The sequence below is a fragment of the Heteronotia binoei genome, chromosome 7, assembly GCF_032191835.1.
Source record: "Heteronotia binoei isolate CCM8104 ecotype False Entrance Well chromosome 7, APGP_CSIRO_Hbin_v1, whole genome shotgun sequence".
Lineage (NCBI taxonomy): Eukaryota > Metazoa > Chordata > Lepidosauria > Squamata > Gekkonidae > Heteronotia > Heteronotia binoei.
The window spans coordinates 12,316,535-12,344,497 of record NC_083229.1 but is presented as its reverse complement, the minus strand read 5'-3'; the positions used below and the strand labels follow the sequence as shown (position 1 = coordinate 12,344,497).

Genomic DNA, 27,963 nt, shown 5'->3' with positions numbered 1-27,963 from the left:
CACACCCGTGCTCACACACACAGCGACCTGCTTGTGGGGAGTGGGGGGGGGGACAGAGTTTATTAGGAAGAAGTGCCATGTGGCACATGAAGGCTCCCAATCGTGTGTGCAACTTTGGAATTTGGATACCCACTTCCCGTCACCTCGAATCTACCGACTACCGAGGGGGGGATAAATGTAAGGCATACGTTGCTGGAGATAGGGTCCATCCATGCTTCATGCTCCAGAGCTGAGTCTCAGAGGAGAGATGTCTTTTTTTTTTCCCCCATTATATTTTTATCCCCATTATCCTCACTCTGGCTCGCTCGAGGGATTTCTGTAAAAACAACCTTAGGAATAAAAAGACCGAGAACCCCCACCAAGATGGGTGACTTTCTCAAATGGACTTCCGCCGTCTCATGAGCCTCCGGCTGTCTGTAAAGCTGTGCAATCCGGGAGAGATGGAGCTGACGGGAGAGGGGAAAAGGCTGTTTTTTAATGTGCTTGGTGAGATCTCCTCGATTTTGTAGGAGATGGAGTGAAAGTATTGAAGGTTCAGCTTGGAGCTGAAGGAGTTTTGGTGGGACACCACCCGGCTGGTGTATTCGTGGGACCGGTAGCACATGCAAGAACAGTCGGATTGGAGGTCCGTCACCTCTGCTTTGTACTGTGGCCGGCCGTGCTGGGAGTCCTCTTGGATGTGGATGACCATGCTGTTGTGGTTCCCGGCAAGGGACGCCTGCTCCTCAGCCTCCCGGCGCTCTTCCTCGATGTTCATGAACAACCTGAGAACAACCAGATTGAGAAAGGCCCCAATGACTGTCAACCCCACCAGGATGTACATAAAGCTAAACGCCACGTACAGCGGCTTCTTCTGGAGGGCTCCTTTCGACTGAAGGGCCACGTAATCCCCAAACCCGATGGTAGTCAATGTGATAAAGCAGTAATAGAAAGCCTGGAAAAAAGTCCACTCCTCGCATTGGGAAAAGGCCGCCGCCCCTATGCAAAGGGTCCCGATGCAGGAGAAGAACCCAACGGCCACCATGTTCTCCATGGAGACATCTGTGGTCCTCATGCGGCAGCACTTCTTCATCCGTTGCAAGAGATACTTGACAAAGGTGTTCATGCGTTCACCCAGGCTCTGGAACATCACCAGCGTCAAAGGAATGCCCAAGGCAGCGTAGCACATGCAGAAGGCCTTCCCAGCATTGGTCCCAGGCGCAGCATGCCCATATCCTGGAGACACAAAAGACAAAACAAGGAAGTAACACAGGCTTGCAAGGAAATCTGAATCAACTGGCATTATACCAGGGTTCAGCTGGATATCGCGTCTCAGCTCAGGTCTGGAGGAGAAAACACACTTCAGAAAAGTTGTGTTGTCAACTCCCAGTTGGAAATACCTGGAAATTTGGGAGGTGGAGCCTAGGGTGAGTGGGGCTTGGTGAGAGGAGGGACTTCAGCAAGGGATAATGCCATACAGTCCATCCTCCAAAGCAGCAATTTTTTTTTTCCCCAGGGAAACTGTTCTCTGTGGTCTGGAGCTCAATTGCAATATTGGGAGACATCCAGGCCCCACCTGGATAGGGTTGCCAGGTTCCTGCCCCCCACCCCCGCCCAACACATGGGGAATCCCCCAGATTTTGGCACATTAGGGTTGCCAACCTCCAGTGGGGCCTGGAGATCTCCCGCTTTGGCAACTGATCTCGAGCTGGCAGAGATCAGCTCCCCTGGAGAAAATGTGCTTGAAGGGCACTTGGTGCAATTAGCAGACTGATCAAAGCCACTAAGCAATACACTGTCTTTCGGTTTGCAAAAAATAAATAAATAAATAACAAGGATTGTGTACAATGCAAAATAAATAATATGATCCTGATAAAGGTCGGCAGTGCTAGGACCTTTTAAAGTAACAGAAACCCCAAAGGGGCCAAAATCCCCTATCCCCAAATGAATAGATATAAGCCCAAACTTGGAAACAGTCCAAATGAGATTCACAAGGTGGGCGCTCATTTGGGGAACATAGTTTCAATGTATTATTATTATTATTACTATTACTATTTATTGGATTTATATCCCGCCCTCCCCGTTGAAACAGGCTCAGGGCAGCTGTAGCCGCTTTCTAAAAAAAAGATGTCTCTCTCTCTAGAAGCCAGAAAACATTGGGAGAAGTTCTATATATGGTTAGATACTTAAGATTTACCGACTTTATTTTAACTTTTTTGTTATGTATACTATGCAAATTAGAAATTCAATTTGAAAAACAGATGGTTTAAATGAGGACTTACAATCTATACATTGCGGTGACAGAAAACATCTTGTATTAGTGACTTATCGACATGCAGAACGGTTGATAACTGTATGACTAGCCGTATCAATGTTTCCTGTTCCCACTTACCCTGTCCCCCTGCGTCTGTTTAAAATTAACAAACCTTTTAAATATCAAAAAGACATCTCTCTCTCGAAGAAATATTAGATGCTAAAGAGAGGGGAGGATTTCAGCTTCCAGATTTAAGACTATATCATGATGCAGTTTGTTTCGCATGGATAAAGGATTGGGTGATGTTGCTAAATAAAAAACGTTTAATGTTGAAAGCTCATGGAAACAAATTCAGCTGGCATGCTTATATGTATTATGGGGGGGAAAGATGGATTTTTTTTCCTCACCATTATATCAGAAATAATTTGTTAAATACATGGATAAAGTACAAGAAATATGGTGATGAAAGAAAGCCGTTATGGATAGTACCAGCAGAAGTAATAAAAATTACGGCTGAATCTGATGAAGAGAGAGGGTTGTCATATAATCAGTTATTAAAGATGCAAGGTGGCCAAATTGAACTGAAATCTGCTGAAGAGCTAGACAACAAATATGATTGGTTTCAAATGCAACAAATTAAAAGCTTGACGGGAAATGATATTAAATCTGAAGGAATTAGACGTAAACAGACAGAAATGGAAAAGGTTCTGCTTGGAGATAATGAAAAGTTAATATCGAAAATATATAAGTTATTGTTGAAATGGTCTACAGAAGAAGAAGTAGTAAAATCTCAAATGATTAAATGGGCAGTTAATGTAAATAAAGAAATACAGATGGATACATGGGAATTTATTTGGAAGAACTCTATGAAAATATCAACATGTCAGAGTATTAAAGAGAATTGTTTCAAGATGATGTATAGGTGGTATATGACTCCCAAAAAATTGGCAAAGATGAGTAAAAAGATGTCGGATAGATGTTGGAAATGTAAAAACCATGAAGGTTCTTTTTATCATATGTGGTGGACATGTGGAAGAGCGAAAAAGTTCTGGCAGATGATACAACAAGAAATATCTTAAATTCTGGGATATGACTTCAAGAAAGTAGCAGAGGCTTTTCTGTTGGGATTACAAATGGAAAAATTTCCAAAAGAAGATAGAACTTTAATTTGGTACTTGCTCTCAGCTGCTAGGACATTGTATGCGCAGTTGTGGAAGCAAGAAAAAATACCAGAGAAATGGGATTGGATTGTGAAAGTTTTATCGTGGAGTGAGATGAATAAACTAACGAGAATCCTAAGAGACTATGATTTGGAAGTGTTTAAAAGAGAGTGGAAGAAATTTAGACGTTATGTAGAGAAAGAAGGAAATGTAAAAAGACACTGGACAGTTATTTAGTAATGATTAAGTATTAGAAAAAGGTAGAATATGAATTTTGACTTTTATAGTTAAGAGTACCTTTATAAGTTAAGTTTAAGTATATAACTTCGGTGGGAGTCTAGTAATGGAGGGAGGGGGGATTAGAAAAAATCATATGGATTAGAGATGGAGACGATATAAATGGATATTGTTACCATATGTTATTAATAAAATTGTTTAAACAGAAAAAGACGTCTCTCTCTCTCTCTCTAGATTTTGATGACGTTTCAATTCTTTCTTCAGTTCAACAGCTCAATTATTTAGGAACTGCAACGATGATGATAATAACCAACCGAGGTTTAAACAAAAAAGATAAATTGCCTATTTAACGTATCTTGTGATATCTCTTTGCAAGCTGAAAGACGGTGTATTACTTGGTGGCTTTGATCAGTCCCCTGGAGAAAATGGCTGTTTTGAAGGGCGGGTTCTATGGCACTGTGCCACGCTGAGGCCCCTTCGTTCCCCAAACCCCATCCATGAACAATCCATTAACAATCCATGAACAATGGAACCCAGAAGCAAGGATTGGGTAAGAAAGAAAGAGCAGAATAAAATTCAGAGGTTTCAGAGCGCCATTCCTGTGAGCTCCTGCCCAAAATGAAACCTTGAGGTTAGCAACCCAAGTCCTCCAAGCAACAATTCCGTCTGCCTTGAGATGTGGCACCACGTGTCTTGGTCTGACACCACTCAGGGATCAAGTCTTTTCAGACATTTATACGCTCAGTTTAATCATCCCAAGCGCAGGCCGAGAGCTCACTCGAGCATTTGAAAGCACCTCACCAGTGTTATCCCCATAAACTTTGACAAGAGACCTGTAAAGGAGGATACAATAATCACTACAGCAGGTCGTAAAGGTAATTCCTGCCAGTGACAGACAGAGCAAACCTGAGCTTTGTGCAGACAGGATAGGGGTTTCTGCAAACTCAGGGGAACATATGCAGAAAATAGTATTTTAAGAACAAGAGCGACCAAAAGAGGGAACTCAAAGGCATGTCAAGAAATGGATCTGCTCTAAAACAGGGGTGTCAAACATGTGGCCCAGGGGCTGAAGCAGGCCCTCGGAGGGCTCCTATCAAGCCCCCGAGCAACTGGCTATCATCTGCTTCCTTCTCCATATCTCTTGCTTCCTTCTGCATCACCACTTGCTTTGCAAGGCTTACTCAATTGCACAGGAGCTACTGAGCATAGCCTCTATTTTCTCCATTGGCTGAGGCTCCTCCCTTGGTGAGGAAGAGGGGATGGCAGAGTTTGTTTTTCCAGTCTCTCTCAGTCGCCTAACAGAGCTACTGAGCCAAGCCTCTCTTCCTTCCCCCTCCTGGTTCTCTGGGGAAAGAAGGAAGGAAGGAAAGAGCCAGACCTTCCTTTGCCCAGTTGCCTGGATCCCATGGGAGAGATACAAAGAAAGCACCCTTAAGACCAACAAGTTTTAAGCATGTTTTAAGAGGGGTTTTTTTTTCAAAAAAAAAATTAATTGTGTTTGTCTGTGTCCTTTATATGAACATATGAAGCTGCCTTATTCTGAATCAGACCCTTGGTCCATCAAAGTCAGTATTGTCTTCTCAGACTGGCAGTGGCTCTCCAGGGTCTCAAGCGGAGGTTTTTCACACCTATTTGCCTGGACCCTTTTTTGGAGATGCTGGGGATTGAACCTGGGACCTCCTGCTTCCCAAGCAGATGCTCTACCACTGAGCCAAGTTTATATCTCTGCTTGACACGTGTAGAGTAGTGACCTGGGACTCTAACCCAGAAAGAACTGTCCCCCTGACAGTAAACACTCACGGTTGGGTCCAGCAAGGATCGTTTATTTGAAACGCATGGATTGCAATGCATGGAGAGCCGAAGGCAGAGAAAAATCCACCCACCGACTCTGACTCTGTGATGCAGCACAGCTTGTTATATAGTTTTTCCCAAAGCCTAAAGCCTGTGAGACCATCCAATTGGCTGATCCCCTCACAGTCTTTTCTAACAGTACCGCGCATGCCCCAAGCCATGAGTACATTCCCCCCTCCCAATTTTCCCTTTCTCTTATCTTTCTACATACCAACCCTTCCCCTACCTTCCAGCCCCCGGTACAAGGCCCCTAGCACAGACATCCTCCTGCTCAAACGCATCCCTTTCTTTAGACTAGAGATAAACAAGAGGCCCCTACTCTCATGCTACCTAATCTTAAAAATTGGTATACATATGGCCCAGCCCAACCTGACATGGCCCGGCCCAACAAGGTCTCATTTATATCAGCTCCGGCCGTCATAAAAAATCAGTCTGATGCCCCTTGCTCTAAAACGTACACCGAATCTTCGAGTCTATAGCTGAAGCAGGGTTGCCAGCAGTGTTCCCTCTACGCTGAGTTAGCGTGAGCCAGCTCACAGTTTTTTTAGCCTCCGGCTGACACATTTTTGACTTAGCTCAGGAAAAATGGCTCCGGAGCAAACTAATTGATGCAGGAGCTCACAACTTGAAAGCCAGCAGCTCACCAAGTAGAGTTTTTGCTCACAAGACTCCACAGCTCAGAAGGAGTATTGGTTTGCCAGATCCCCACTGGCCAACAGCGGGGGGTGAAGGATGGGGGGTAGGGTTGCCAGATTCAAGTTGGGAAACTCTTGGAGATTTGGGGGTGGAGTCTGGGGAGGACGGGGACCTCATTGGGGTATGATGCCATAGAGTCCACCTTCTAAAGCAGGGGTGTCAAACTTATTTGTTAGGAGGGCCAAATCTGACATAAATCTGACACAAATGGGACTTTGTAGGGCCGAGCCATGCCTGTCCTAAAATGTAATGCCAGAGAAGAAGAAGATATTGGATTTATATCCTACCCTCCTCACCGAATCTCAGAGTCTCAGAGCGGCTCACAATCTCCTTTATCTTCCTCCCCAGCAACAGACACCCTGTGAGGTAGATGAAGATATTGGATTTATATCCCGCCCTCCACTCCGAAGAGTCTCAGAGCGGCTCACAATCTCCTTTCCCTTCCTCCCCCACAACAGACACCCTGTGAGGTAGATGAAGATATTGGATTTATATCCCGCCCTCCACTCCGAAGAGTCTCAGAGCGGCTCACAATCTCCTTTACCTTCCTCGCCCACAACAGACACCCTGTGAGGTAGATGAAGATATTGGATTTATATCCCACCCTCCACTCCGAAGAGTCTCAGAGCGCTTCACAATCTCCTTTACCTTCCCCTCCCCCCACAACAGACACCCTGTGAGGTAGATGAAGATATTGGATTTATATCCCGCCCTCCACTCCAAAGAGTCTCAGAGCAGCTCACAATCTCCTTCACCTTCCTCCCCCACAACAGGCACCCTGTGAGGTGGGTGGGGCTGAGAGGGCTCTCACAGCAGCTGCCCTTTCAAGGACAACCTTTGCCAGAGCTATGGCTGACCAAAGGCCATTGCAGCAGGTGCAAGTGGAGGAGTGGGGAATCAAACCCGGTTCTCCCAGATAAGAGTCCGTGCACTTAATCACTACACCAAATTGGCTGAGCGGGCAAACACAATTAAAGATATTATTTTTTTTAACTTAATACACTAACATGCTTAAAACTCTTGTAAACTTTTTTTTAAAAAAACCAGAAAGGTAGGGGAATAGCGGGATTTTGCAATGCAATTTTTAAAATGCACAAGGATCACACAGTTCTCTTAAAAAAAAATAAAATGCTCTCAGCCTGGGAAAACATGAAATGGCAAGGCATTGCAAGCTTCCCTCCTTCCCTGCCTACTCAGATTAGCAATGGCTCTCCAATGTAATATCCCCCTTTGGCTGTGGGTTCCCAAGTTAAAATACTCACTTGGTACTAGTTCTCACTCCATTTGAGAAGAGACAAAGCTGACTCAGAGCATCCGTGGAGTGGATTTCTTATTCCAGTCTGTTCTGCCTATAGGCCTGAGTGGGAAATCCATTCCACATTTTCGCTGCAGCTTCACTTCTGCTCTAGCCTATGCAAAGAGAAGGCAGAAGGAGCTGCGATCTTCAGAAGCCTCCGAGCTTTGCAGGGTGAGGACAGGAGGGAGGAGCGGGGAGAAGAGAGCCCCCTGGGCCTGACTGAAGCCCTTTGGGGACCAGTTTGGCCCGCAGGACTCACGTTTGACACCCCTGCTCTAAAGCAGTCATTTTCTGCTAGCTGTCCTTTTGCTCTAGCAAAAGTTGCTCTTCTTCTGGATAGGTGTTTCCATGCATCAAATCTGAATAAGCAGAAACTGGCAGCACAATCGCAAAACCTGTCTCCTTGTAGCATGACTGAAGATTTCCTATTATCTTCCAAGGCATAAAATGCCACATCACTTTACTACATTGTGAAGAGAAGTTCTGATGCACTACTAGGTGAGAGACGCTCACTAGAGAGAAACTGCCAGTTTGGTGTAGTAGTTAAGTGCGCGGACTCTTATCTGGGAGAACCGGGTTTGATTCCCCACTCCTCCTCCTGTAGCTGCTGGTGTGACCTTGCGTCAGTCATCAAGAGCAGTTCTCAAAAGAGCTCTCTCAGCCACATGGACCTCACAGGGTGTCTGTTGTGGGGAAGGGAAAGGAGATTGTAAGCCGCTCTGAGACTTCTTCGGGTAGTGAAGGACAGAGTATAAATCCAATCTCTTCTTCTCAGGGCTTTTTTTGTAGCAGGAACTCCATTGCTTATGTAGCCTATCCTCCTGGAGCTTACAGTAGGCTCTGTACTAAGAGCCCTGTAAGCTCTTGGAGGATTAGCTACATCAGAAGGGTGTGGCCTAATATGCAAAGGAGTTCCTGCTACAAATAAAAGCCCTGCTTTTTCTTCTAAATAGGGTGGGTCAACTTTCAGATGAGACTCAGAGGTTGCCTGCAGAGATTGGTTCCCCTGGAGAAAATGGCTGCTTTGGAGGATGGACTCATAGAATCATAGGAAGGAGAGCCTCCAAGGAAGGAGAGCCCACCACCTCCCAAAGAGGAAGCCCGTTCCACTGAGGAATCGCTCTAACTGTCAGGAAGTTCTTCCTAATGTTGAGCCGGAAACTCTTTTGATTTAATTTCAACCCGTTGGTTCTGGTCCTACCTTCTGGGGCCACAGAAAACAATTCCACACCACCCTCTAGATGACAGCCCTTCAAGTACATGAAGATGGTGATCCTATCACCTCTCAGCTGCCTCCTCTCCAGGCTAAACATCCCCAGCTTCTTCAGCCTTTCCTCATTGGCTGGTGTGGTCCTGTGATTTGGCTATGGAATTCAGGCTTGCCAGCCTCCGGAGGGGGGGGGGGGGCTGAAGATCTCCTGGAATTAGAACTGATCTCCAGATGACAGAGATCAATTCCTCTGGAGAAAATGGCTACTTTAGAAAGTGGATGCTATGTCTTTATACCCTGCTGAGGTCCTGCCCCTCCTTAAACCCCTCCCTCCCCAAGTTCCCCCCCCCCTCGATCTCCAGGTTTTTCCCAACCCAGAGTTAACAACCCTTTAGGGATGCTTACGTGGCTGATTAAGAACATAAGAGAAGCCATGTTGGATCGGGCCAGTGGCCCACCCAGTCCAACTCTTTGTGTCACACAGTGGCCAAAAAACACCAATTGCCATCAGGAGGTCCACCAGCGGGGACAGAACTTCAGCAGCCCTCCCACTGTTGCCCCCCCCCAGCACCAAACATACAGAGCATCACTTGCCCCAGACAGAGAGTTCCATCTATACCTTGTGGCTAATAGCCATGCATAGACCTTTGCTCTGTATGTGTATCCATCCCCTCTTGAAGCTGTCTGCGCTTGTAGATGCCACCACTTTCTGTGGCAGTGAATTCCCTGGGTTAATGACTCTTTGGCTGAAGAAATACTTAACTTTTGTCTGTTCTAATCCTACTGTTCATTAATTTCAATAAGTGCCCCTGAGTTCTTGTATCGTGAAAAGGGGAGAAAAGGACTTCTTTCTCTGCCTTCCCTGTCCCATGCAAAATTTGGAAACTTCTATTATGTCACCCCTCCATCTGTCTAGTAGGGCATCAACCAGAAGAGACACTCAGTGCAGAGGTCCAGATCTTCTGACTAAGCATACAGCCTGATCCTGTAACTGAGGTCAGGTTGCCAGCCCAGGTTGGGAAATACCTGGAGGTTTTGGGGGTGGGGCCTGGAGTGGGCAGGGTTTGGAGATGCCATGGATCTCAGCAGGGCACAATGCCACAATGCCTTTAAAACAGAGTCTAGATGGCCATCTGACATCAGTGAACATCCTGTGAATTTAGGGGGAGGTATTTGTGAGTTTTCTGCATTGTGCAGGGGGTTGGACTAGATGACCCTGGAGGTCCCTTCCGACTCTATGATTCTGTGATCTGAATGAAGCTGAAAAGAAGTTTCCATCGACCCTCAACCAGACTGCAGTTCTCTCCTGCAGATTAATGGCAGGAGCTACGGGCCCCCCTCTTCTCTCCTCTCATCTGTTCTGCTGGGTCAGATGCTGGCCTGAGTTTTTCGATTCCAATGGCTAGAAGGCCAGGCTGCGTCACAGCTTAGCAGTGAGTCAGAAGAAGGATGGCTGCCTCCGCCTGAAATGTATCCCCTGCCCCCCCCCCCCCTCAGCTCAGGGATGTCTGGAAGTAAATCAGATCGACTTCGTGAAACGCCTCTCGGCGAATCAAGCAGACGGCAGCGAAGAGGCTGAGCAGAAGGGGGTCAGCTCAGGGAGAGACGATGCCCACGGAGTCAGCAAAAGTGGGCATCGCTGGGCAATCGTGGAGTTGCTCAGCAACAGATCTCTGCTTGTATAGCGTGATGCGCTCTTACCTAATGGCGAACCAGTGAAAGGGAAGGCCCGGGTCAGAGCGAAGAGAGAGGGCCAGAGCAAACCAGACCAAACCCGATTCTGGAAGCCGTAATGCTTGCGTCTGCATTTTGGGCCATGACATTTACAGCGCTGAGAATAATAGCACAAGACTTGTACTTTTAGCAGCGCGGAAGGGGAACAAGCGCAGATGTCCCCCCCGCCGCCTGTTGCTCTGTGTTATCTGTGGTCTCGTGGTCAGGCCGTCAGACTAAGATCTGGGAGACTCAGGTTGTGATAAATAGGGTTGCCATCTCCAGGTGGGATCTGGAGATCTCCTGGGATTATAACCGATAACCACACTGCAAAGATCAGTCATCTGGGAGGAAAATGGCTGCTTTGGAGGGTGGACTCGATGGCGTTCTGTTTTTCAGAAAAAGGCAGAATGCACACATGAAAAGATTAAAAGCCTGCTCAGCTTCCGTGTCTTAATCCCCTACTTTCAGTGTTATGCATCTCTTGGTAATAACTCCCCCTCCTCTTCCCAAAACCTGTCATCCCCAGGGTCCACCCCCAAATTGCCAGGAATTTCCTAACCCATATTTGGCAACCGGTTAAGCTGAGAGTGTGTGACTGGACCAAGATCACCCAGTAAGCTTCCAGGGAAAGGAGAGATTTGAACCTAGGGCTGCCAAGTCCTGCTAGGGGCAGGGGATCCCCTGGCTTGGAGGATTCCTACCCACAGACAGGGAGCAGGACGCCAAGGGGAACCCTGCCCCCAAAGAGCACCGCCGCCTCATGCTGCAACCAGCGCTGATCCAGTCCAACACTGTGTGTCACACAGTGGCCAAAAAACCCAGGTGCTCAAGTGTGTTTATTATTATTACCGCCATTGACCAGAACATAAGAGAAGCCATGTTAGATCAGGCAAATGGCCCATCCAGTCCAACACTCTGTGTCACACAGTGGCAAAAAAATTTATATGTGGCTAATAACCACTGATGGACCTCTGCTCCATATTTTTATCTAAACCCCTCTTGAAGCTGGCTATGCTTGTGGCCGCCACCACCTCCTGTGGCAGTGAATTCCACATGTTAATCACCCTTTGGGTGAAGAAGTACTTCCTTTTATCCGTTTTAACCTGTCTGCTCAGCAATTTCATCGAATGCCCACGAGTTCTTGTATTGTGAGAAAGGGAGAAAAGTACTTCTTTCTCTACTTTCTCCATCCCATGCATTATCTTGTAAACCTCTATCATGTCACCCCGCAGTCGACGTTTCTCCAAGCTAATGTAATGTAAGTCATTTAGAACAACCTTAAAAGTACCTTATAAAAAGCCCCACAAAGAGTCTACATGTTTAAGATTTGATGACTTAAGGGTTATAACAGTAACAAAAAAAATATAAAAGAGTATTATTTTACCCTTTAAACCTTTTGAAAAGTCACTTTAAAATGTGCTGAAAGATTTACAGTTTGGGCTATTTGTCTCGCTTTTATGCTTGACGAGCTACTTTTCGGTATGCGAAGATTTTATTTCAGCAGGGGGGAACCTTGAGTTAGGGGAACCCTAGCAGCAATTTACTATGGTAGAGTCCTGGAACCTTCAGTTGCCAGCCTTCAAGTGGGGCAGGAACCTTCAGGTGGGGTTGGCATGTATAATATTGTAAAACATACTGAAGCTTGTAGAAGCCACGTGTGAAACAGCGTCATATGCACATCCCTGTTGCGTCACTGTGCCTTGCTGTCGTTACCAGTTACATCTAGGGAAGGATTGGAACGTTGGACTCTGTTTTCACGACTTATCACATTCCGACCCCTTTCTGCAAAAACAAGAACTCTCATCGTAAATTTGAACTAATAGGACTTGGAAGTGATACCACTGCGCCTTTGTAATATTTATTGCACAAGGTTTCTGTGCAATTAGTTATTCTTGAGGCTGGTTTATCGTGGATGCTTTAGTGCTATTTTCCTGCTGCGTTTTCCACGTTACTCTTTTTGGGTTGCTCCAACCTTCAGGTAGGGGCTGGAGATCTCCCAAAATTACAGTTGGTCTCCAGACTGCAGAGATCAGTTCCCCAGGAGGGAACAGAAGATTTGAGGATGGACTCTGTGGAATTGTATCCCTCCTGAGCTCTCTTCCCTTCCCAAAACCTGCCCACTCCACTCCCAAAGCTCCACTTGGAGTTGGCAACCCTAAATCTATTAAACTAGGCTTGCCAACTAAGAACACAAGAGAAGCCATGTTGGATCAGGCCAGTGGCCCATCCAGTCCAACACTCTGTATCACACAGTGGCCAAGAACCCAGGTGCCATCAGGAGGTCCATTACTGGGGCCAGGACACCAGAAACCCTCCCACTGTTGCCCTTCCCAAGCACCAAGAATACAGAGCATCACTGCCCAAGAGAGAGTTCCAACAATACGCTGTGGCTAATAGCCAGAAGTGGCACCCTGAAGACTTGCTTATTTTTATACTAACTAGAATATTCTAGCTAGAATAATAGGATTAGGGTTATGCCAGAATAAATATATATTAGTCTTCCAATTCCAATTAGTCTTTTGAGAACCTGCAATTCATAAGAACATAAGAATATAAGAGAAGCCATGTTAGATCAGGCCAATGGCCCATCCAGTCCAACACTCTGTGTCACACAGTGGCCAAAAAAAATTATATATACACACACATACACACTGTGGCTAATAGCCACTGATGGACCTCTGCTCCATATTTTTATTTAACCCCCTCTTGAAGCTGGCTATGCCTGTAGCCGCCACCACCTCCTGTGGCAGTGAATTCCATATGTTAATCACCCTTTGGGTGAAGAAGTAGTTCCTTTTATCCGTTTTAACGTGTCTGCTCAGCAATTTCATCGAATGCCCATGAGTTCTTGTATTGTGAGAAAGGGAGAAAAGTACTTCTTTCTCTACTTTCTCCATCCCATGCATTATCTTGTAAACCTCTGTCATGTCACCCCGCAGTCGACGTTTCTCCAAGCTAAAGAGCCCCAAGCGTTTCAACCTTTCTTCATAGGGAAAGTGCTCCAGCCCTTTAATCATTCTAGTTGCCCTTTTCTGGACTTTCTCCAATGCTATAATATCCTTTTTGAGGTGCGGCAAACAGAACTGCACACAGTACTCCAAATGAGACCGCACCATCGATTTATACAGGGGCATTATGATACTGCCTGATTTGTTTTCAATTCCCTTCCTAATAATTCCCAGCATGGCGTTGGCCTTTTTTATTGCAAACGCACACTGTCTTGACATTTACAGTGAGTTATCTACCATGACCCCAAGATCTCTCTCTTGGTCAGTCTCTGCCAGTAGTCTCTGTTACTTTTCTCCCTTTCTCACAATACAAGAACTCGTGGGCATTCAATGAAATTGCTGAGTAGTCAGGTTAAAACGGTTAAAAGGAAGTACTTCTTCACCCAAAGGGTGATTAACATGTGAAATTCACTGCCACAGGAGGTGGTAGCAGCTACAAGCATACACAGCTTCAAGAGGAATTGGATAAAAATATGGAGCGGAGGTCCATCAGTGACTATTAGTCACAGTGTGTATATATATACACAGTGGGCAATATATATATTGCCCACTGTGTGACACAGAGTGTTGAACTGGATGGGCCACTGACCTGATCCAACATGGCTTCTCTTATGTTATGATGATGATGATGATGATGATATTGGATTTATATCCCAGCCTCCACTCCAAATCTCAGTCTTAGAGTGACTCACAATCTCTATTATCTTCCTCCCCCGCAACAGACACCCTGTGAGGTGGGCGGGGCTGAGAGGACTCTCCTAGCAGCTGCCCTTTCAAGAGCAACCTCTGCCAGAGCTATGGCTGACCCATACCAGCAGGTGTGAGTGGAGGAGTGGGGAATCAAACCTGTTTCTCCCAGATAAGAGTTTGCACACTTAACTGCTACACCAAACTGAGTCAAGGAATCCTGATTTTTGTGGGGTTACACCTGGACAACACTGGCAAACTTTCCCCTGTTCAATTGTGGTTGTTGCACACTTGGTGTGATCTATGGATCAAAAGATAACTGGTACACATTTGACGACTGGTGAAATAAACCACTAAGTAACCTGAAACACCAAAATGTGGGTTTTTTGTTCTTCTTGGCAGTGCCGGATTAAACCCTGTGGAGGCCTCTAGGCAGTCGAAATCTCAGGGGGCCCCTCACAAATCATCTCCTAATGTGTGCAGCCTGGGAGGGCTGCAAGCTGGGGGGAAACCAGGGGGAGCTGTCCCGGGACCCCTAAAGGCGTAGGGGCCCATAGGCCAGTGCTTACTTGGCCTATTTGTTAATCCGTCCCTGCTTCTTGGCACCATCTTGGAGCAAAGCACCTCTGCTTCTTACTTGCCTTGAAAAGCCCTTGCTGAGCTTGCCATAAGGTGACTGCAACTTGACGGCACCTTATACAAACAGCGGGGTTCTGGGGATGACACAGGCCAAGATGTTCTGATTCCCTTTATGTTTAGCACCAGGCCTCGGATTCAGCAGGAGCTCACAGGAGCACAGCTCCCGAACTTTTCTGAGAGTCCCACCTCCTCTTTCCCACCTTGCCCATTGAATAGTAGGTGTAGCTGCATAACAATCCCTGGATGAGCTCCAACCACCTATTTTTTCCACAAAATGACCCCTGTTTAGCACTGTAACTCCCATGATCCTCCTGAAAGTGGTGGCAAATGCTGACGATGAGTTATGCTCGCCACAGACAGAAAGTCAGATGGATTAACAGATGGATCACAGGGTGGGAAGGTGGCATGGTATAGCCCTGGCCTTCTCAAATCTTGGAAGTTAAGGAGGGTCAGTAGTTGGATAGACCACTAAGGAAGACTGCAGAGGAAGGCAATGGCAAATCACCTCTGCAGCTCATTTGCCTTGAAAGCCCTTTTCAAGGGTCACCATCAGTTGTGGACAGGAGACATGAAGGAAGACTCTGCAGAGAAAGGCAACGGCCAGCCACCTCTCCTTCTCACTTGCCTTGAAAGCCCCTTGTTTGGGTCACCATAAGACTTGGATGGGAGTCCACCAAGGAAGACTCAGCAGAGGAAGGCAATGGCAAACCCCCTCTGCTTCTCACTTGCTTCGAAAGCCACTTGCTGGGTCACCATAAGACTTGGATGGGTGACCTGACCACCAAGGGAGACTCTGCAGAGATAGGCAATGGCAAATCACCTCAGCTTCTCACTTCCCTCGAAAGCCCCTTGCTGAGGTCACCATAAGACTTGGATGGGTGACCTGACCACCAAGGGAGACTCTGCAGAGATAGGCAATGGCAAATCACCTCAGCTTCTCACTTCCCTCGAAAGCCCCTTGCTGAGGTCCCCATAAGACTTGGATGGGTGACCTGACCACCAAGGAAGACTCTGCAGAGATAGGCAATGGCAAATCACCTCAGCCAGCTTCTCACTTCCCTCGAAAGCCCCTTGCTGAGGTCACCATAAGACTTGGATGGGTGACCTGACCACCAAGGAAGACTCTGCAGAGATAGGCAATGGCAAATCACCTCTGCTTCTCACTTCCCTCGAAAGCCCCTTGCTGGGATCACCATAAGTCTTCCGTGGGAGACCACCAAAGAAGACTCCGCAGAGGAAGGCAATGACAAACCACCTCCGCTGCTCACTTGCCTTGAAAGCCCCTTTCTGAGATTGCCATAAGTCTTGGATGGGAGCCTACCAAGGACAATTCTTCAGAGGAAGGCAATAGCAAACCACCTCTGCTTCTCACTTCCCTTGAAAGCCCCTTGCTGGGATCACCATAAGTCTTCCGTGGGAGACCACCAAAGAAGACTCTGCAGAGGAGGGAAATGACAAACCACCTCCGCTGCTCACTTGCCTTGAAAGCCCCTTTTTAACGAGGCTCTTTTTTGCAAGCTCTTGGAGGATTGGCTACATCAGGGGTGTGTGGCCTAATAGGCAAAGGAGCTCCTGCTAGAATTCCACCCCTACTTTCAGGAACACTTCTGCACCAACCAAATTCCTCACTGCGGAACTCCAGGATTTCCCCAAACACCTTTTGAAAACCAGGAGCTTATATTAATAGTTTAAACCAGGGATGGCCAATGGTAGCTCTCCAGATTTTTTTTGCCTACAACTCCCATCAGCCCCAATCATTGGCCATGATGGCTGGGGCTGATGTGAGTTCTAGGCAAAAAAAACATCTGGAGTGCTACCGTTGGCCACCCCTGGTTTAAACCGTTGGAGTGGAAGGGTTCCTCACCACCATCCTCCAGGAAATCTATTGTACTTCCCCGCGCTGCCTGCTGCGAAGAAGTTTTCCTTACACACAGCCTACGTCGCTTTTCTCTGCTCCATTTCATCCCATTACCCTTTGCTGTGCACCCACACATCTCGCCTTCCCTGGAATTAGCAAGGCCATCCAGAGACTCACAGTTAGTCATTATCTCCCGCCTAAGGCAAATTTCGCCTAGTCCAGAAGCTGCATCCCGACCCCTCTCTGCCAGCAAATGACTCACTGGGAAGAGGTCTTTGGAAATGAACAACAGCCGCATCGAGATCTTGAAGTACTACCCTGATCTAAAGCTATGTATGCCGTCTACCATACCTACCTGAGTGGGAGGTATGTTTGCCAGACAGTCCTACCGGTGAAGGTAAAGTTGCCAATACCCAGGCGGAGAGAAACTGAAATAAACCACTGCGTTACTTATATTTAGCAAATGATCGCTCCACACATTTTTCCAATATCCCATTCATCTATTCTCACTTGTATATTGCAAACCAAAATTCTTACAAATGTTTGTGAATGCAGCACAGCTCAAAATACAAATCCAACAGGGGTGGATTTCGGACTGCTACCCAAGCAAGGAGTAGCACATTCATTGGTACTAGAACAAAGCAGGAGACAAGTGGCACCTTTAAGACCAACTAGGGTTGCCAAGTCCAATTTAAGAAAGATCTGGGGACTTTGGGGGTGGAGCCAGGAGACACTGGGGTGGAGCCAAGATCAAGGCTGTGACACGCATCATTGAACTCCAAAGGGAGTTCTGGCCATCACATTTAAAGCGACAGCACACCTTTTTAATGCCTTCCTTTCATAGGAAATAATGAAGGATAGGGGCACCTTCTTTGGGGGCTCATAGAATTGGACCCCCTGGTCAAATCGTTTTGAAACTTGGGAGATATTTTGGGGAGAGGCACTAGATGCTGTACTGAAAATTTGGTGCCTCTATCTCAAAATACAGCCCCCCCCAGAGCCCCGGATACCCACGGATCAATTCTCCATTATTTTCTATGGGAATAAATCTCCCTAGGGAATAACAGAGTTCCCAGCAGACATTTCCCTCCCCTCCCCCCACTTTCTGACGACCCTGGAGCGGGGGGGGAGGGCTTCCAAACCGGGGGATCCCCTGCCCCCACCTGGGGATTGGCAGCCCTAAGACCAACCGATTTTTATTCAGAACGTAAGCTTTCGTGTGCACACACGAAAGCTTACGTTCTGAATAAAAATCGGTTGGACTTAAAGGTGCCACTTGTCTCCTGCTTTGTTCTACCGCTTCAGACCGGCACGGCTGCCCGCTTGGATCTATTCGTTGGTACTGTCCGCGGCTGTCAACGAAAGCATATGGACAGTGGACTTTGGCACCTTCCTAACAATTGGAAATTGATTTGTGTTTTGAGCTGTGCTGTATTCGTGGACATTTGTAAGAATTTTGGTTTATGATATACAAGTGAGAATATATGAATAGGATATTAGAAAAATTTGTGGAGCAATTATTTGCTAACTATAAGTAATGCAGTGGTCTAGTTCAGATTCTACTAATCGGTACGCTGCGGTTTCCGGTTTGCCTAATCCCCAGGCGGGGGCAGGAGATCCCCTGGTTTGAAGGCCCTCTCCCCACTTCAGGGTCATCAGAAACCGGAGGGGGGGAGGGAAATGTCTGCTGGATACTCCATTATTCCCTATGGAGACCAATTCCCATAGAATAATGGATAATTGATCTGTGGGTATCAGGGCTCTGGGGGGCTGTTTTTTGAGATAGTGGCACCAAATCTGTATCATATCATCCAGTGCCTCACTCCAAAATACCCTCCGGGTTTCAAAAGGATTGGACCAGGGGGTCCAATTCTATGAGCCCCCAAAGAAGGTGCCCCTATCCTTCATTACTCCAAATGGAGGGAAAGCGTTTAAAAAAATGTCCAGTCCCTTTAAATGTAATGGCCAGAACTCCCTTTGGAATTCAATTTTGCGTGTCACACTTTTGCTCCTGGCTCCACCCCCAAAGCCTCCTGGTAACTGTAGGCGAAGGAGTTACAGGTAGGGTTGCCAATTCAAGAAATATCTGGGGACTTTGTGGGTGGAGCCAGGAGCAAGGCTGCGACAAGCATGACTGAACTCCAAAGGGAGTTCTGGCTGTCTCATTTAAAGGGACTGCATCCCTTTTAAGTGACTTCCCTCCATTGGAAATAATGGATAGGGGTTCCTTCTTGTGGAGCTCATAGAATTGGACCCCCTGGGCCAATCTTTTTTTAAACTTGGTACGTGTTTTGAGGAGAGGCATTGTATACTATGCTGCAAATTTGTTGCCTCTATCTCAAAAAACTGGGGCCCCCCAGAGCCCCAGATACCCACAGATCAATTCTCCATTATTTCCTATGGGAATCAGTCTCTATGGGAATAATGGAGTGCCCAGCAGACATTTCCCCCCTCCCCACTTTCTGATGACCTTGAAGTGGGGGAGGGCCTCCAAACCGTGGGATCCCCTGCCCCTCACTGAAGTTCTACCCCCAAATTTCCAGGAAGCTTCCAAGCAGGAAGTGGCAACCCAAAACCCAAACTTTTCTCTAAAGGCTACGTAATTATTTAAAAGTACTGTAGCAAAACTATCTTTTCCTCAGGTGTGCCATCAAAAAGAGGGAGAGAGAGAGAGAGGAGGGGATCATCTACACAGGAAATTGTCATGGGTTCAAGTCTTGAAAGTTGGTTGCCAACTGTGTTGAAAAACTCCTGGAGATTTGAGGGTGGAGTCGGTGGAGGATGCCGATTGGGGAGGGGAGGGACTTCAGTAGGGATGTGATGTCATAGAGTCCAAGGCTGCCATTTTCTCCAGAAAGACGAAGATTAACATGTGATTAACACGTGGAATTCACTGCCACAGGAAGTGGTGGCGGCTACAAGCATAGCCAGCTTCAAGAGGGGGATAGATAAAAATATGGAGCAGAGGTCCAACAGTGGCTATTAGCCACAGTGTGTGTGTGTATATACGCATATATATTTTGGCCACTGTGTGACACAGAGTGTTGGACTGGATGGGCCACTGGCATGATCCAACATGGCTTCTCTTATGTTCTTATGTAAGACACAGAGTGTTGGACTGGATGGGCCATTGGCCTGATCCAACATGGCTTCTCTTATGTTCTTATGAAGAAGAAGAGAAGATTGGATTTATACCTGCAATACTCCCTCTAAACTGCGGAGTCTTGTGAGCAAAAATTCTACTTCATGAGCCTACTAGCATTAAATTTGTGAGCGACTGCATCAATTAGCTTGCTCTGGGGCGATCCTTCCGAGCTAAGACAAAGATGTGCGAGCCAGAGGCTAAAAAACTGTGAGCTAGCTCACACTAATTCAGCTTAGACCAGGAGGCGACCAGTACTTCGCCACTCCACGGCATTGATATCCTAACCCAACCCAAACAGAAATGGAATGTGCTAAAAAATATTCAATAACATCACGGTAAATAGCACTAATCAAGAACTAATAATAACGCCATCTAGAGATTAGAACTGTATATATTTGAGATGTTTTAATAATTTTATTGTGATTTTATTGTAACGATTTAATTAAGAACATAAGAACATAAGAGAAGCCATGTTGGATCAGGCCAATGGCCCAGCCAGTACAACACTCTGTGTCACACAGTGGCCAAAAAAAATTATACATATATGCACCCACTGTGACTAATAGCCACTGATGGACCTCTGCTCCATATTTTTATCTAAACTCCTCTTGAAGGTGGCCATGCTTGTGGCCGCCACCACCTCCTGTGGCAGTGAATTCCACATGTTAATCACCCTTTGGGTGAAGAAGTACTTCCTTTTATCCGTTTTAACCTGTCTGCTCAGCAATTTCATCGAATGCCCACGAGTTCTTGTATTGTGAGAAAGGGAGAAAAGTACCTCTTTCTCTACTTTCTCCATTTCAATTTCAATGTTGTTTTAAATGTTGTTAGCCGCCCTGAGCCCGTCAGGGGAGGGCAGGATATAAATTGAATAAAATAAATCAATAAAATAGAGGAAACACTGTACCCGTCACTACCCAAAGGAGCCTCAGAGTGAAATACAATCTCCTTTCCTTTCCCCTCCCTCACATCCTGTGAGGTAGCTGCAGCTGAGAGAACTCTGACAGAAACTGCTCTTGAGAAGAACAGTTCTGTGAGAACTTGTGACTGACTCAAGGTCACATTAGCAGGTGCATGTGGAGGAGTGGGGGATCAAACTTGGTTCTCCCAGATAAGAGTCCGCGCACTTAACCACTGGTTCTCACCAAGCTGGAAAACTGATCTCTGTCAGCTGGAGATCGGTTCTGATCCCAGGAGATCTGCAGGCTCCATCTGGAGATTGGCAGCTCTGCTCAGGAGAAAACACAGAATGTGACACTGCAACTTATGCATCTGTGGAGAAACGCCATTTTAGTCAGTGGTGGTGCTTCATTTGGCAGGGGTCAGTAAATCCCTCAGCAGGCGTTGTAGCTTTCCCCTCACTCCCCCCCTCCCTTCCAGAGCCAAACCAACAACGCTAGGGGGAAAATCTCCTAGAGAGGCAGGAAGTGCTGTTGTTCCTTGCATGTGTTAGGCAGGAAGAGAAGGCAGATTTGAACTGGGGCTCGAGCGAGCATGTGGTGAGCAATGGAGGCTCCTGCCTGGGAGGGCCCAGGCAGGCAGACTAAGTAAGTAATTAACAAGACAGGGCAAGTTTAGATCAGGGCCAGCAGGACGCGTTTATAACACATTTGGTTTGTCAGGCTGTTTGCTGTGCGTGTGCTGTGCTGTGCTAATTTTGTAGATGCAACTGTTTTTGTTTTGTTTTTCTTTCCCTATCCTTTTCCCTTTTAAATAAATGTTTTTTTCTGTTTAAAATGCTGGCAGTCAAACTCTGTACCACATAGATCCCCAAACCGCTTTAGACCACGCTGTGTTGAGAAGGGGGCCCCAGGTGAAGGGGGGGAAGGCATGCAGTTGGATAAGGTGCCAATACTCCAGGGGTGCCCCAAAGAAGCGCTGAGGTCTCTGTGAAACCCAAGTACAGGGTGGCAGAGGACCTTGAGGCCTGGCCTCACAGCTGGAGAGGGGGATTGGGAGTCCTGTTCCTCTCAATCTGAACCCCGGGACTGAGCAGGTGGTGGCAGCGCGCCCAAGGGGCAGGAGGAGAAATAGCTCCCTCCAGGAGTTGGCGACTCAATAGGGAGCTGACGGGACCGGGTCTGAAGGCAGAATCGGGCCGGTTCCGCCACGGTCCCGTCAGCTCCCTATTGAGTCGCCAACTCCTGGAGGGAGCTATTTCTCCTCCTGCCCCTTGGGCGCGCTGCCACCACCTGCTCAGTCCCGGGGTTCAGATTGAGAGGAACAGGACTCCCAATCCCCCTCTCCAGCTGTGAGGCCAGGCCTCAAGGTCCTCTGCCACCCTGTACTTGGGTTTCACAGAGACCTCAGCGCTTCTTTGGGGCACCCCTGGAGTATTGGCACCTTATCCAACTGCATGCCTTCCCCCCCTTCACCTGGGGCCCCCTTCTCAACACAGCGTGGTCTAAAGCGGTTTGGGGATCTATGTGGTACAGAGTTTGACTGCCAGCATTTTAAACAGAAAAAAACATTTATTTAAAAGGGAAAAGGATAGGGAAAGAAAAACAAAACAAAAACAGTTGCATCTACAAAATTAGCACAGCACAGCAAACAGCCTGACAAACCAAATGTGTTATAAACGCGTCCTGCTGGCCCTGATCTAAACTTGCCCTGTCTTGTGAATTACTTACTTAGTCTGCCTGCCTGGGCCCTCCCAGGCAGGAGCCTCCATTGCTCACCACATGCTCGCTCGAGCCCCAGTTCAAATCTGCCTTCTCTTCCTGCCTAACACATGCAAGGAACAACAGCACTTCCTGCCTCTCTAGGAGATTTTCCCCCTAGCGTTGTTGGTTTGGCTCTGGAAGGGAGGGGGGAGTGAGGGGAAGGCTACAACGCCTGCTGAGGGATTTACTGACCCCTGCCAAATGAAGCACCACCACTGACTAAAATGGCGTTTCTCCACAGCATCCATTGAGCCAAAATGGGGGGCTGTGACTCTGGATCATGGGACACAGAGAAGAAAAGAATTCTATGCCTCTCCCTGACAAGCTGTGGCATAAACCAAAGCATATCGTGGCAGGAGAGAAAATGGTCATGCCGAGAAACTCCTTTTAATTGTCTCTCATCACAACCCACCTTTTATGGTAGTTGCCTGGAGTAGAGACAAAGCAGCTGGGAGACAAAGCCAACAGGAATGTGTTCGATTTGCATACCACTGGCATCTGATACAAATTAAGATGACTAAAGGGGGGAGGGGAAAACAAACTTAACCCATATTGAATTGGATTAAGAACCTAAAGGTTAAGAAAATCGGAGTGTATAGCCCAAATGATTCCATAAGGCAAAAGCATTAAAGATTGGAAAATATAAAAAATATATAGAATCATAGAGTTGGAAGGGACCTCCAGGGTCATCTAGTCCAACCTCCTGCACAATGCAGAAAAATCACAAATGCCTCCCCCTAAATTCACAGGATCCACATTGCTGTCAGATGGCCATCTAGCCTCTGTTGAAAAACCTCCAAGGAAGGAGAGCCCACCACCACCTCCCGAGGAAGCCTGTTTCACTGAGGAATCGCTCTAACGGTCAGGAAGTTCTTCCTAATGTTGAGTCAGAAACTCTTTTGATTTAATTTCAACCCACTGGTTCTGGTCCTACCTTCTGGGGCCACAGAAAACAATTCCACACCATCCTCTAGATGACAGCCCTTCAAGTACTTGAAGATGGTGATCATATCACCTCTCAGCTGCCTCCTCTCCAGTCTAAACATGCCCAATTCCTTCAACCTTCCCTCATAGGACTTGGTCTCCAGACCCCTCACCATCTTTATTATACATGTATTTATTATGCCTTTAGTATAGATTTATTTATTACATAGTGAATTAAAAGACAGCTATCAGCCTTGGTGATAGCTTCAACTACACTGTACAGTGACAACCGAAACTAGTAACCATGTGGGTTTCGGCCCTTTGGCCTTCATCAGCGGTCAAACAAATGATACCACAGAGTGACACCTGGCATTAGAATACAACAATCACTTCTTATTAGGGTTGCCAGGTCCGACTCAAGAAATAGCTGGGGAATTTGGGGGTGGAGCCAGGATATTTGGGGGTGGAGCCAGGAGCAAGGGTGTGATAAGCACAATTGAACTCCAAAGGGAGTTCTGGCCATCACATTTAAGAGGACAGCACACCATTTAAACACCCTCCATTGGGAAATAATGAAGGATGGGGTACCTTCTTTTGGGACTCATAGAATTGGACCCCCTGGTCCAATCTTTTTGAAACCTGGAGGGAGTTTTGAGGAGAGGCACTGGATGCTATGCTGAGAATTTGGCATGCCTACCTCAAAAAATAGCTCCTCCAGAGCCCCAGATACCCATGGATCAATTTATTATACCCTATGGGAATCGGTCTCCATAGGGAATAATGGAGTGGCCAACAGACATTTCCCTCTGCCGCTTTCTGTTGACCCTGAAGCAGGGGGAGGGTCTCCAAACCGGGTGATCCCCTGCCCCCACCTGGGGATTGGCAACCCTACTGAGCCAATGGGGGGGGAGGCTGAGGTGATGAAACGCCAAAGACAGAGAAGAAAAGAATTCTTTGAATCTCTCCCTGACAAGCTGGGCTGTAAACCACAGCGTATCCTTGCAGGAGGGGAAATAGTCAAGCAGAGAGACTCCCATCCTGCTCTGCCCCCACCTCAGACATTTTATGGTAGTTGCCAGGGGGCAGACGCAAAGCAGCTGGGAGACAACGCCGGCAGGAATGCGCTTGATTGGCACACTGAGCCAACCACTTGGCAACTTAGTGCAAAATTAGTCTACAGGCCCAGCATATCCATTGAGCAATAGTAGGTGGCTGCTTAGAACACTGAGCTGGGGAGAGGGCACCGGGTTTGGACCCTCCCTCTCACCCGTGCTTCTAAGTGGACTGAAATAAATCCACATGCCATCAGGAGGTCCACTAGCAGGGCCAGAACTCCAAAAGCCCTTCCACTGTTGCCACTCCATCCACCAAGAATACACAGCATCACTGCCACAGACATAAAAACATAAGAGAAGGCACGTTGGATCAGGCCAACGGCCCATCCGGTCCAACACTCTATATCACATAATGGCCAAAACCCATCAGGAGGTCCACCAGCTGGACCAGAACTCCAGAAGCTCTCCCACTGTTGCCCCCCCCCCAAGCACCAAAAATACAGAGTGTCACTGCCCCAGTGTCTAGATCAGGGGTCCTCAAACTTTTTAAATAGGGGGCCAGTTCACTGTCCCTCAGACTGTTGGAGGGCCAGACTGCCATTACTGTACAAGGCCGTGGGCTGTCAGTTCTCCGTCTTCTGCATCTCTCTCCCTTCCCCGCACCACACACCCCGGCCAGGGAACTCACCTCACCTCGGTATCACCTCACACTCTGTCTCCGTCGCCTCAGCCCAGTGCCGGAAGTGTGCGTTGCTAACGCGAGTTTAGGTCGAATGTCACTTCCGGTCTGATTGTGCTGTAACCCGGCGGGCCACATAAACGTCCTCAGTGGGCCGCATCTGGCCCGCGGGCCGTAGTTTGAGGACCCCTGGTCTAGATAGTTAATAGTCCTCCTGAGAATCAACAAAACAATCATCCCTTGTACTGTCAAAAGAAAGAAGATGGGGTATTAATATGATCATAATATCTTCCTTTCTGGAATCCACCAGTGTCCATTTGTTGATTTTTTTTCCATTGTACCTTATGTACCTGTCAGGTCCTAAGAACATAAGAGAAGCCATGCTGGATCAAGCCAATGGCCCATCCATTCCAACACTCTGTCACATATTGGCCAAAAAAGCTAGGCGCCATCAGGAGGTCCACTAGCAAGGCCAGCACACCAGAAGCCCTCCCAAAGCTGCCACTCCATTCACCAAGAATACAGAGCATCACTGCCCCAAGGAGCTCCACCCATACCCTGTGGCCAATAGCCACTGATGGACCCCCCTCCATGCATCTATCCAGTCCCCTCCGGGAGCCATCCATGTTGAGTTAGGGCAGTTCCATAACATTTTCAAGGCAAGAGGAGGTAGTTTGCCATCATCTATGTAGCAGCCCTGGACTTATCAAAGATTTCAGGTTTTCGCAGCTGGTAACATCATTAGGGTTTGTAGAATCTTTTGGGATCAAGTGCCGTGTTCTACTGGAGAAAGTTTTCCTTCCAGACGTTTCGTTCTCAGCTGCGGAGAACATCCTCAGTGGCATTGCAGCCAGAGCAGGCGCTCAGACCTTCTTGGCTGCTGTGCGTTGAGTGGCTCATTGAGTGCATTGAGTCCACTCAATGCACAGCAGCCAAGAAGGTCTGAGCGCCTGCTCCGGCTGCAACGCCACTGAGGATGTTCTCCGCAGCTGAGAACGAAACGTCTGGAAGGAAAACTTTCTCCAGTGGAACACGGCACTTGATCCCGAAAGATTCCACAAACTCTAACCCTGGACTTCCTTGGTAGTCTCCCATCCAGTTATTATCCAGGGCTGATACTGTCTAGTTTCTAAGATCCGACAAGACTGGGCTGGCTCACATCAATTTGTTTAAAAACCTATGCGTATCACCAGGGTTGGAATTCAGCAGGAGCTCACAGGAGCACAGCTCCTGAACCTTTCTGAGGATTCCCCCTTCTCCTACCTTGTCGATTGAATAGGAGGTGCAGCTGCATAACAATCCCTAGATACTGTCTTTGTAATTCCAAGTGTATTGAAACTATTTCCCATGCATTACTGAACTGTCCTCTTTACGATGATATTCGTTGTATATACCTGAAAGATACCTTAGCAGATATGTTGGGCTGCGCTGATTCAGGCAAAGTCCACAAACTTTTAAATGACACCTGCGCTGAGGTAGCTTTAAGGGTGGCGAGATTTCTCCATGAAAATACGACAGAGAATGGTTCTGGAATGATCACATTTTATCTGTTTTAATTATTTAATTTGGCTAAACTCGACTCATATATATTTTACTTATTTTATGTATTTTAGCTCCCTATCTACTTTATAATCAAGGATTTTATATTATTTATATTGCTATTTTACTGCTAAATCTGTGTTATGCCAATAAAGGCTTGCTATTTGCTAAAAATTTGCAATCCCTAGATTAGGAAAGCGGGCAGCCAGCCACCAGGGGCTTTGCCACACCCCCAGCAACCCTCATTAACCCCTGGAGAAGCCCCCGCCACCTTTTCTCCATTTCTTATGTGATTTTGGGCGGCGGTTGGCTTGCTGGCCTTTTGACTGTGGTGGTGGGGTGCCCAGGAGAGCCCCAGGTGAGCGAGGCCTGCTTGGGCTGGCTGGATCTCTAGCCAGCCCAAGCAGGCTTCGCTCGCTCGAGGCTCTCCTTTCTCATGCCGTGTTGCTTTTGGCTGGTGGGGCAGCAGTATATGCTAATGAGTTATGCTAATGAGCTCCACCACCTATTTTTCCTACAAAACAACCCCTGCGTATCACGAAGTGTCATAAAAGCAGTATCACTGAAACAGAAACAAGGTGGACACCATTAACTGGACAATAGTCAAATTAAACTACACTCAGGTCAACTTCACGGTCATAATTACATTAAATGATCTCCGCGGCACAGAGCAGCCATTGATTGAATAAGTTTATAATGGATCTGAAACGCTGCCAAGGCAAACAATAAAAGATCCTGTAAGGAATACATTTATTCATAGCACGGAGCAAAAGACAGATCTTGTCCATTCCTTTCACTCCATCACGGCCGTCAAGGATATCTTTCAAAAACCTGGCACTTAAGACTATTATGCAGGGAGCAATCTGAGATATAGCATCCAATGTATTTAATTTTCTCTTGGCTACAGACACAAAAGCAGGGCCCCACTGGAATTTCAGAGCATTCTCCATCTGGATGACCAATGTCTTATTTGAAACAAATATATTTTTTTGAAGTGGGCAAAATGTTAACTCTTGCAGATATACCTTTATAGATATATGGTGGTGGAAAGTGCCCTCAAGGCTACCGGAACCCAGCTTCTGCCAGGGTCGAACTCAGGTCATGAGCAGAGGGCTTGGACTGCAGTACTGCAGCTTTACCACTCTGTGCCAAGGGGCTCCTTTCGATGAATGCATCCACTTTGTTTCTCATAACTTTCTGCAAAATAGCAAAGAAGCCAGCAGCAGTTTTGAGACTAACAGATTTTAGCGTAGCAATAAGTTTTCAAGAAACACAGTTCTCTTCATCATAATTTTATCTCCCTCAGCCTTTGGGTACCCAACTTTATGGAATCCCAGAGTACAGACAGCCTTATGGTGCTGAGAGC

General features: G+C 47.1%; 1 protein-coding gene across 1 annotated transcript in view; it reads right to left on the bottom strand.

Annotated features, from left to right (window-relative positions):
- Positions 1-376: 376 nt before the first annotated feature.
- Positions 377-27,963, bottom strand: part of KCNK9 (potassium two pore domain channel subfamily K member 9) — a 131,293-nt gene continuing 103,706 nt past the window's right edge. The window contains exon 2 of the mRNA XM_060243198.1: positions 377-1,215. Coding sequence (XP_060099181.1) covers positions 377-1,215 — 839 coding nt within the window. The remainder of the gene's footprint in view (positions 1,216-27,963) is intronic.